This window comes from Sinocyclocheilus rhinocerous, unplaced genomic scaffold, assembly GCF_001515625.1.
Source record: "Sinocyclocheilus rhinocerous isolate Xijiao unplaced genomic scaffold, SAMN03320098_v1.1 scaffold1334, whole genome shotgun sequence".
In the NCBI taxonomy this organism is placed as follows: domain Eukaryota; kingdom Metazoa; phylum Chordata; class Actinopteri; order Cypriniformes; family Cyprinidae; genus Sinocyclocheilus; species Sinocyclocheilus rhinocerous.
In genome coordinates this window covers 684,044-695,132 of record NW_015626864.1, presented here as the reverse complement: position 1 = coordinate 695,132, position 11,089 = coordinate 684,044, and the positions used below count along the sequence as shown (strand labels likewise).

General features: G+C 41.7%; 1 protein-coding gene across 1 annotated transcript in view; it reads left to right on the top strand.

Annotated features, from left to right (window-relative positions):
* Positions 1 to 11,083, top strand: part of LOC107718585 (uncharacterized) — a 26,842-nt gene extending 15,759 nt beyond the window's left edge. Inside the window, exons 4-6 of the mRNA XM_016525739.1 lie at positions 3,610 to 3,767; positions 3,878 to 6,484; positions 9,081 to 11,083. Coding sequence (XP_016381225.1) covers positions 3,610 to 3,767; positions 3,878 to 6,484; positions 9,081 to 10,081 — 3,766 coding nt within the window. The 3' untranslated portion in view covers positions 10,082 to 11,083. The remainder of the gene's footprint in view (positions 1 to 3,609; positions 3,768 to 3,877; positions 6,485 to 9,080) is intronic.
* The last annotated feature ends 6 nt before the right edge of the window (positions 11,084 to 11,089 follow it).

Below are 11,089 nucleotides of genomic sequence, written 5' to 3'. Positions count from 1 at the left end.
GTAGGGAATACAAATGAGATATTACACCATATTAGGAACTACAGTCTATTTGATTATGTATGAAGTCTTATCGCAATTTTGCGACTTTGGCACTAAGAGGGTTAAAAGCTGAATATTTCTAAATGAACTCTGTTATTTTGACAGGAAAATATAACAAAGAATATGGTTTACATGTAGTGCGTCGATTCAGCGTGGTATGCAAGACTCTCGCTCTCTCTCTCTTTGCATGTGTGAGAAACACAGCGCTATCAGTAAAGCGACGGCGAGTCGTGTGCCTTCACACTAGTTTACGGTACGTCAAATACAGGTGCGCTGCGTGGTACATACTGCGCATCCATTGAGTACATGACATGATCCATTGAGCGCATCCAAATAGTACAGATCGCTTGACGGAGAGCGAAACTCAATCGCTCAGTCAGCGTGTTTATCGAGTGAAAATCTGTGTTGAACGCCTCTCACACACATACTGGCGTGTAAAATCTAAGAATTTATTAGCAAATGGCTAATGTTAGATATTATTTAGTCGCCCAGAGTAAGATTAGTCGCATATGCGAGTGATTTACTCGCAATGTAGAGGGTTGGGATAAAGGCTGTTTAGACTCACTTTTAACTGTAACTCAAAGAACAATGGGTAGTGAATAGTGTGTATGAATATGAGCACTCATTTGATCTGTCCGTTTAGATGGGTTTTCTTTATATATTCTCAATGTAGCTGCAAATGAAATGTTTGCACTGCAGAAACACAATCACACTCCCACTGTGGGAAATGTAAACTAGCTCCATCAAAGTCTCCTTATGATACAATGTGTGTGTATGTGTGCTGGCTAGATGTTTTAGGCATTCCTAGGAGAAGACTTTTTGCCAGTTTGTGACTAACATTGTAAGGGAGAAGAGGGTTATTGGGCAGGGTTCTTTGTCTGCAACTCTTACTACACCAACCATCTTGCTCACAGTTTGTAGTTTCATGGGACTTGGATAAGTGCTGTGCTAACCAAATCAAATTTCCCTTGTATTTGGAGAGTTTTTTTGTTGTTTTTTTTCTCTGTTGCAAAGTGAGCCTCTTGAAATTTTTAATTCTTGAGTCATCGACCATTTTAATTTCCCTTGAACCAAGCTGCTGGTTAGTCTTCCACCATTTGTTTTCCTTTTTCCTTTGCTACAAAACTACTGGTAAACCAGATGGCTTCTGTTACATTATACCACAAGACAAATATTTAAAAATGAATGAGCTTATAAATTTAGAAATGGTGCTAATGATGTTGAAAATAAAAGGACCACACGCCCTTAAAGGTCTAGAATGAATGGAGCAGTTAAACGTTTTAAAACTGTTTAACTGGAATATAAGGGAAATTCACTGCCCAAGGCTCTGCTGAGTGACACTTGTTTAATCTGGAACAGTACCTTCATCCTAATGGCCATTTACTTAATTAAAACTTAATTATTGATATGCAAATGTCTGTGCCAGTGGGTGTTGTGTTATTTCCATTTGCATAAAAGGAAGATTGTTCCTGTAGGAATGTTTTTGACCTCTTTTTTTATATTGTCATCTTAAACTTCTCAACCTATAATTTTGTTGTTTAGGATCTGGAAAAATAATACAATAATGGTCATCAATCTTATTGTCTGTTAGTCTTGTCTTTATCAAAATCATAGCCATGGCAATTTATGTTCTCTTTGGCCATGAGTATAATGAGCCCTAGAAAAGCAAAGTTTTTGTAAAAACCTAAGCCTTTGGATTCCTGGGGTCAGCATCTCTGTGGAAACTTCTTGGTTTGTACTTTCCATCTACATAATTTTAATTGAGTTTTGGTGCCTCTGATAGGCATAATGCTGCAGAAATGAAGATGCAAAGTTGTTGACCTTAGTTGCTATGCTATGCTTTTTTTATACCTTAATGCTCTCATGTTAGTTGCCCTCTATTTATGTAACGTGATTGCAGTCCTATTTTCTTCTCCTTGTTGTTGTAGTTTTTGTTTTGCTTTAGTTTGATCAAAGATGGTTTAATCAGTGTCCTAGTTAGTGTGAATAAACTTTATGTAGGTCATAGAATTGTAATGGGAAATTCCTGTTCTTTTGTTCTCATTCTTTAACAATTGGCTGTTGTTTAGGAATAATTTGTGGGGGAGATGTTATAGACTTGGCATTTGGGGCCAAGCCATTTGACCATGTACTCCATTGTGCACTACTATAAGAAGTTTGCTCATTGCCTGTATTCTCTGTGCAAAGAGCTGTCTTGTGCCATGGTTACTGGCATTGAATTGAGCATTCCAACATGTTTCATACAGTTCTTATCTTTTGAAGTTTTGCTGGCTCTGATTCTTGCTTACAAAAATATTTTATGGTAATTTTGATCATAAAGACTAAAGCCCAAAGTATAGTTCAGCCATCCACATTCTGCAACAGTCTACGCACTGTCCGTGTGATGCAATTTTTGTCATCAGAAGTGTCTGTGGATGTCCGCAGAATGTTGAGACAGAACGAGTCCACAAGGTGGTACTGCATGTGTCGAACTTGCCCATCCGTGCTCATCCGCGGTTGGGTATACTTTGAAAGCTGTGTGGAAATGGCAGTGCGAGACTGAACGGAACATGGAAAAAGAAGTATACCTATTACCTACACCTTAATGCAAACTGCAAAGGTCATGACATTTAAGCAAACTTCAATCAGTTCCAGTGGCATTACACGGTGTTTGACTGTTTAATTCTATTATTAAGTATAGGTGATATTTTCCTGTTTTCCTTGCATATTACTTTGTCTTATTGCTATCAGGTCTTATTAGTAGTAGCCTGTTATTTAGGTTAGCTTTTAACACAGCATCAAGGTGTATGGGTATACAGTGGCACTGAACTGTGACCACAGCATTTTCGCTAGAGTTCTTTGTTACTGTGATGCATACCCTGTCAAATAAAGCAGGCTGTAAGCGAGAACTTCATCAGATCCTATTAGAGTGTTAGGTTCAGGCAAATATGACTCTGTCATGTCGTTAAAGGCAATTTGTGAACTGCAAAGCTGCAAGACTAAAAGCATCTATTAAATTGCAAGTAACCAAGGCGTGTGAGATGATGCAAGCGATCTTCTCATCACTAATTCTCCCCTATGAGAACATGAAAGGGGGATCTAGGAAGCAACTGCATTAAGGGTGTGTAGGCTTGACTGAAGGAAATTGATTATCATCTTTCATTTCTCCCTAATGTGGTCGCTTACAAAACATTTGACCCATCCCCACTCCTACTCCCTTCATCACTCCCTACTCCCCTCCTTTTCCTGTTTCCTCCCTACCCAAGTCATTTTCTCTCAGGTTAGAGAAATTGGATGTAGATGCATTAGTTGATGAATGGTCCCAGTGGATTGGTTTTCTGGTGCTGCTTGAAATTGCTTTATGGTACGCATGCAGACTACCCAAGACAGGAAGCTGGTTTGATACGAAACTATTTTGTGCATGTGCTGTCAAAAAACAATATCTTGGAAGGCATTCTAATGAAACCAGTAACTGCAGCTTGACACTTTCTCATCTGAATGTGTAAATCAGTGTGCAGAAATCTGAAATAAAATGGCAAAGAGGCTTTGCACTGTTTTTCTAAGCTGCTCACAATTTTTTTTCTCTCTTAGGGCAACTGGAATTTCTGCCCCACGACCAGCTGCTACTTCAGCTACAGGAAGAACAGTAACCGGTTCAACAACGTTGTCTTCTGCTGTTCCTAGAACAAGCCGCACTGCTACACAACAGCCTGTTAAACCCCTGGTTACAGCATCAGCTGCTCGGAAAGGTGGTGTACCATTCATGGGAATATGTTTGTACTTGCATTATTTAAGGAAAAGTACTGCTTAATTTTTTGTTCATTCCGTAATGTTATCAATATATATTTGTCCCTTATAGATGTTGGAAAAACAATCACTACAGCACCTGTGAAAAAAACAGTTGCCTCAACAATATCCCGTCCTGCTGCCAGCAAGTCTTCAAATTCAGAAGCTCCAAAACCAGTTTCCGCTACCAAACGACCTCCAACTAGCATCAAAGCACCTCAACCCAAACCAGATGACAAAAAAAGTGTACCAACACGTAAGGTGCCTCCTGGTCCACGAAACAATCCTTCACAGTCAGCATCAGGCAAGAACATTGCAGCATCTCCCGGTCACAAACAAGCAGGTAGCATAGTCGGTGTGAAGCTTCAGCCACCTAAACCGACACAGTCTGTTTTGCCACTTGTCAAAGTTAAGCCTGATGATAAAGAACCTGCAGCAGAGCCTGTACAACTTTCGACAGCTGCAGTAGCTACTGTTGCTGTAGCAGCAGCTGCAGCCATAGCCAGGGAAGAGTCTGTTTCAGAGCCTGAAGCTACTCCAACTGTAGAGATCTCTCTGGATGTTCCAGCCTCTTCTTTAGATGTTCAGGAAAAGGTAGATGTGCAGGTCACTAATGTCAGCTCCCAATGTGTGCTGGATATATCTAACACGGAGCCAGAGGCTCAAGAGGCCTTAATAGAAGCTGATTCTGTTGAAGTGGCTTGTCCGACATTGACTGTAGTCGAGCAGGAATCTGAAGGACAGGTGTCTGGAAAAGATGATGAAAAGCTTATTGCGGTTGTGGCACCAGTTGCACAGGAAGCACCTGAGCAGGAAACCTTAACTGCTTCACAGTTTGATAACTCTGCTGCTGCCATAGTGTCCACTGGTGTAGAGGTGGCTGAAAAAGCTGAACGGATTAACAGTGACCGTTATGAAGATGTGGAAGAAGAAGAGAGGGAAGGCAGTCAACAAGTGTCTTTGTCAGAAATGAGTGGCACCCAGCCTACTGAAGGATCTCGTCCTGGGTCAGCTGGGCTTGCTGGGTCCGTTTGGCGTGCAGGGGCCTTGCTCTCTGAGCTTGACTCTGAGGATGTGAGTTGCAGCCAGCAGGGAGCATCAGAGTTAAGTGCTCCAGGCGTTCTGGAGGGCACGGAGAGCATGGATGATCTAGGGGATGCAAGCCTTAAAGGAGCTGATGGTGAATATGCATCAGTTGGGTCCCCTGACTTTGAGAAGGTTTCTGATATTCTTACTAATGAAGATGAAGATGACGACGATGATGATGATCGAATCTGTGACATGGAGGTTGGGTCGGAAAGAGCAGAGGACTCTCATAGGCAGCATCATGACAACGAGGATGATGAAGAAGATGAAGATGTAGAGATGGCAAGCGAGGGCATTACTGAGAGTGGGCTTGAAAGTTATGGGAATGCAGATGAAGATGACTTGACCGAAGACTATAGATTAGACAACTTGAACCGAAGCCAGCCTTCACCCATGGTTCCTTCTGCCCCTCTTGCAACCCAGTGGAACCAGCCTAGTTGCTTTGCTGATGCCTTGGCCCAGCCACCACATCCTGCCTCTACACTTCTTTCAAGTCCTTCCTCTGAATGTTGGCAAGCAGACCCAGAAACCCCAACACAGACACCTGCTCAAACCAGATTTGATGTTAGCTCTGAAAGGGGCTCTCCATCAAACCTTTTGGAGCCTCCACCTTGCACACCTCAACAAGCCCCAATATCTGCTGCAGAGGGGAATGTTAGCCCCAAACCAGGTTTGACACCCTTTCAAACCTGCAAGTTCCAGTCTGAGACTTCCAGTGACCCTGACCTAGCATCTGACAGTAACAGGGACACAAATATACCAGAAGAGGTGAAAGACAACAACTTTTCGGGTACTGAGACTCATTCTAAAGTGGAGCTCCAGCCCGAACCACTACACCCTGTTCCCACTGTCTTGCCAGACATCATGCAGGATCTAGGCATCCACCTTGAATGTGCTGATGAGGAAGAAGAACCTGAAACTCTGCCAGCTGATGATGTACTGGGTGGTTCAGCAACTGCTCCATCTCCTTCATCAGCTACTGAGGATGAGGAAAGTGGCACAGAAGGTGAAATGCAGATCAGTGACCCTCAAGCTGAGCTATTTGGCACTGGGAATGCCTATGGAACGGCACCTGTGGGCCACAATTTGTCCGCTCTAGAGGAATGTGAAGAAATGGGTGGGGAGAATGAAGGTGGTGGTGGTGGTGGTAGTGAGACCCCTCAGTCTGCCACTTCTGCTGCTTCCTATGGATTTGACTACATGACCTCTAACTCCAATGCCCAGTCATCTGCCGAGAGTTGCAGCAAGAGTCCTGGCATCTTTTCTCTAGAAAATGAAGAGCAGCTCCCAGATGAGGCCAAGGATCCATCTCTTCTTAAAGAGTTGACCCTGATACCTGCTACTGCACCTGGGGAAAAGATTGACCCTATTAAAAGCCAACATGGAGAGTTCCAGTCTCACCCAGAGCAGCAGTACATGCTGTGTGGAGAGTCCAGTGAGCTGCCTGAGCCTGATTCAGTACCGGGAGCTGTTCCCTTAGAGTCTGGCTTGATTAATCCTTCATCCCCACAGCACCTGGAAGAGGAACAAGATCTTGACATTCAGCATCCCTACTACTCCACTATATGTGAAAAAACTGATAGTCCCCTGGCAGGTAACGTATAGAGTGCACTTTAAAAATCCACCTTCCAGTGTACCTTGTTGATGTCATCTCTATATAAGGGTTTCCCTGCTGATGATGTCTTTTTATTCAGTTAGGAAAACACTCATTCAACATTGCCACTTTCATGATATGATACAGCTATTAAAATTACGTTTGTAAGTATATGGCTTAGAACCTGTATGTGCAATAGCTACTACCATTTACACTAAAGGTGACTCTTTTTCTCAGCTATTCTTTTTAAATGTAATAATGGGTGTTGGTCTGAACTGGCATGAAATTATTTGTTTGTGGAGTCTGCAAATTGGCAAAAAAGTAACCACTGAAGAAAAATGAACAATGTAATGGACTTTCAACACATTTTGTCTATTTACTAATTCTTTTTTTTTTTACTGAACAAATGCATATTCATTGCTTTTTGTATTCTGTTGTCTATATTAACTAAATACCAGTCTTTCATCCCTTTTCCATCATTGCCATATCTTGTCCTCACGTTTCTCTCTTCTGCACTTTAGGGTTTGATAACCCCTTACTTTTTTATGTCCTGTTTATTTGGAGTACTTAATGTCTTAGTGTTAAATAAAGGTTAGATATTTAACATGATTTATGTTTTCTCTGTATGTTTCTTGATGTTTGGGTTTCAAGGTAATTTGCACTTGTTTTAATGCCCACTGTTCATCAATCACTATGAGCTGTTGCAAATTGGTCACATTAGCCGGGTTTCCATCCAAAGTTGCGAATTTAACTTATGCGCAAAACTGGAATATCGCATAAAACATTTGCGAACAAGCATCGTTTCCATCCAACAAGTCAAAGAGAACAAAATCGTCACTTCCTGATAAACTGGCACTATAAATCGCTGAGAAAAGTAGGAGAATATAATAAATTACCTGCGCCTCAGAGCGAGCAGACGAAACAATGAATGCGGTCATTGCTTTCGGAGGTGGATGCTGCTGTTTGGGAACGCAGTCGTGTAAGACATTTCTGGGAGGCAATTATACAGAAATACTTTGACAGACTCTGCTCGTGCATTTCCGAATGACCATAACATTTCAGATGCTGTGGAATGAGATCGGTCCGCTGGTTAGTCAGGTTTTGCCGTCCCATAGCGCAAAGTCACGACTTTTTTTGATGCGCTTGGAGGAATTTATTCTCAAAAATGCATTTCCATCTCCCATTATTCGCATCAACCCTTTTTCGCACAAGTCAAAAAACCACCTCAAGCGAGCGTAAAAACTTTTTTGCGAATTAAGGGATTTTTATTTGAAATTTGGTGTTTCCATCACTCGATTCTCATGCGATACTTCAAAATGCGCATTAAAATAGGGTGATGGAAACATTGAAGTAGTCAAATAACAATTGAGATTTCAATGGTATATTCATTTGAGTTTAATATTAAGTATTTAATATTAAGAAACAATGTAAAAAAAATTCTACTTAAGGCTGAGACACTAATTCAAGGTATCTTTATTTTGTTAAAGTTTCAGAGCACATTTTAAGTCAAAATTAATGGAATATTTTATTCACCTTTACTTAAACCACTTGGTACTACGTTTGTTGTGGCATTATAAGTCAGTTACTAATACTAAATTGTGAACTTGCACATATACACTTACACAAATACATGTTGAACCTTCGGTAAGTGAATTTTGTAAAGAAATCAGGATACTTCTATGCCAGTATGTTCCTTCTGCTTGTATTCCTCCTTCCCTTTTGACCCCACCTACCATCCGGAGGAGGAAAAACAAGATCTGGCCCCATCAACCTCCTGGATCTCACCCTCTCTCAAGGTGCTTTAAGTCCTCCACCTCCTTTCTTCGTTCTCCATCTTTGTATACCGTTGCTCCTGGCGTAGACTTTGCGCACCTTCCACTTTGGGACTAACTGGGTGCAGCTGCTTTAATCACTCTGATTATTAACAAGTTGAGCTGAAGCTATGTGAAAAGACCTGGCTTGACACATTTACCTGGACTAATTGGACTTCAATAAATCCCAATGCTGGGTGGTTCTTAATCCCCAAAACTGGACTTGCTTTGCACAATGCACTTTTCTGTAATTTATTCCTGTTTAAGCATGCTCACCTCACCAAAGAAATATGCTGTACACTGGGGTGGCTTATGTGTAAAGCATGTCTTGTATTTTATGCATGGGTCTATTGATGGGTCATGTTTTCTCATGGTTAAAAAAATACTTGTTTGCTTTATGCTGTATTGTACTATGCATGGTGAGCGCTCCCTTTGCATGTGCTCCGCTTGTCACATTAAGGGAGATTGTTTACCTCATCTGCTTTTATTTCCTTGTTTTTATTTGCTCTTCACAATAGTTAGAGGTTAATGCATATACAGGGTGTAGCCAATTTTATTGCACAAATATCTTCACAAAATATTTTTGAGAGAATGTCACCAAGGTGCGAAATTATTTGTTGTTCATTCCTTCTCCACTAAATCATTTAATTGTATATCTGACAATTTTGTTTCCCACAATGCTTTTTTCTGCTTCACCACATTCTGCAGTTTTTGACATTATTGTTTTATTTCATTTGCTTAACTCTCCTTTTTAACATGTATTGGACCCTTTGCTTCATTCACAGAAAGAAACTCCCACTTTCCACCACAACCAAATGACTTGCTTTCCATCCAAATGACGATGTCATCCAAACTTCGTCTCCGACCACGTGCTCCCTATGTGACCCAACCACCACGGCTTCCCACTGACCTCCCTCCCAGAACACCAAATGTGGTGTCAAACACACAGCTCCGATGTCTAGAGCAACACCAACAGCACCTTCATGAGATCCAGCAACGACAGGAGAAACGTAATCGAGAAGACGCAAAAGAGGAGAAACAAGCAAAGAATGAGAGAGAGCAGCAGGAGGAAGAACAGAGGAGAAATTTACTTGAGTTGCAACTTAAGCAGCAAGAGCAAGAACTGAAGCAGCGACAGCAGATCATGCAGTGGCAACAAGAACTTGAACAGCAGCAAAAACACAAGGTCCATACACCAGTTGACCTCTCTCCTTCATCAGGTCTCACCACCATCTATGAAACTGTGGAAACGAGTGACTCCGAAGACGAAAAGGACGAGGGACAAGGAGTGGTTGAGGAAGTAAAAGATAGAAGCTCCTTTAATGTGTGCCCTGGAGAAGACTTGCAAAGATGCACTGAAGAAAATGACTCTGCTGATCTTTATTCACAATGCACAACACCTTCCCCAGAGTCTATTATTCAGGGTCCACAGAGAGAACTCCAGGAGACAGACCCTGCAGCAGACCAAGACAGTCCTTCTCCCTTGGGATCTCCTGAACGGCCTCCACCTCTGGAGTTTGACTGGGGCAGGAAGGTGGACATTGTCCAGCAGCTCATCAATCAGACATTACTGCTTGCAGGTGATGGTTGCTCGCCCCTTCTTCTGCTACCCGGAGGAGCAGGTGGGACACTCAGCCCCCTCGAAAGCAGCCTGTGGCCCAACTTGTTGCCACCTCTGACACCCCCTTCAGCCATTGTGACGTCTGTGAGCAGCTTCTCACCTGAGGCTCCAGGAAGCTCTGCTCAGGGTGAGTGGACCGTTGTAGAGCTGGAGACACATCACTGAGGAAAGTTGAATAAAATGCCTGCCAAATATGAACTTTTGGGCTCAAAAGACTTAAGATTAAGGTCCACCAGTAGGGAAGCGCATGTTGTAGCATTAGGTAATAGAGCATTCTTTTGATAAAATCTTACTTCGAGATGTAGTCATGGATATGACTGGTTCATCCATTTTTCTTCTGCAGTACTTCAGCAAGTGTTGGAGTAGAAAATTGTGTGAACCTGAAACTGATACTGCAGAACAGTGTGCTGGACTATCACCATCTCATTCTTTGATTTTTCTTCATCCTGAGAGTTATTCTAGTGCTGCGAGCATTCATTTCCACTCCCCACCCATCCAAAAGCAATGGAACACTATAGTCCATACTTTTATGCCACTGATACAGCCTTCCTGCCAAATTGGTCAGCCATATCTGACCTGCCATCATGTCAAAAGGCCATTTCCGTAAGGTTTAATGTCTTGCTGGCTTGAAATACATACATTTATCTCTTAGTCATTGTTGAGCTCTCTACCCACAATGGAGGCAAGATGCCAACTCAATGAGCATGTTAAAACAAAATGGGCTCCTTTCTCTGACTTCTCTGAGCAGAAGATCTGTAAAAAAGATAAAGACTTGAGATAAATTGAAACATGCCGGTTTAGAAGTCAGATCAAGCAGGCATTTTTTTTCTTGCACTATGCTGATTACAAAAAACAAACTGGTTTAATTTGGCTCATGTGCAATTTAATAGCACAAAATGCTGTTATTGAACAGCCCATTGCTTGTGCATTCTGCTGTTTGACACAAGATTTGCAGGATTAACTACAGAGTGAAGTAGAGTATTTTGAAGTAAATGCTGATTCGACAACTGTAGTTGTTCCAAATGAAATGTTTAATTCATTGAGTAATTGTGATAACTGTAAAATAGACAATATTACAAATTTTCCAAAGCATGCACAGCTATCCAAAATTTTAAACTGATTTGGTTAAGACCTTTTTTTTAATAATCCTTATCATAAAGAAGCTTGACACGT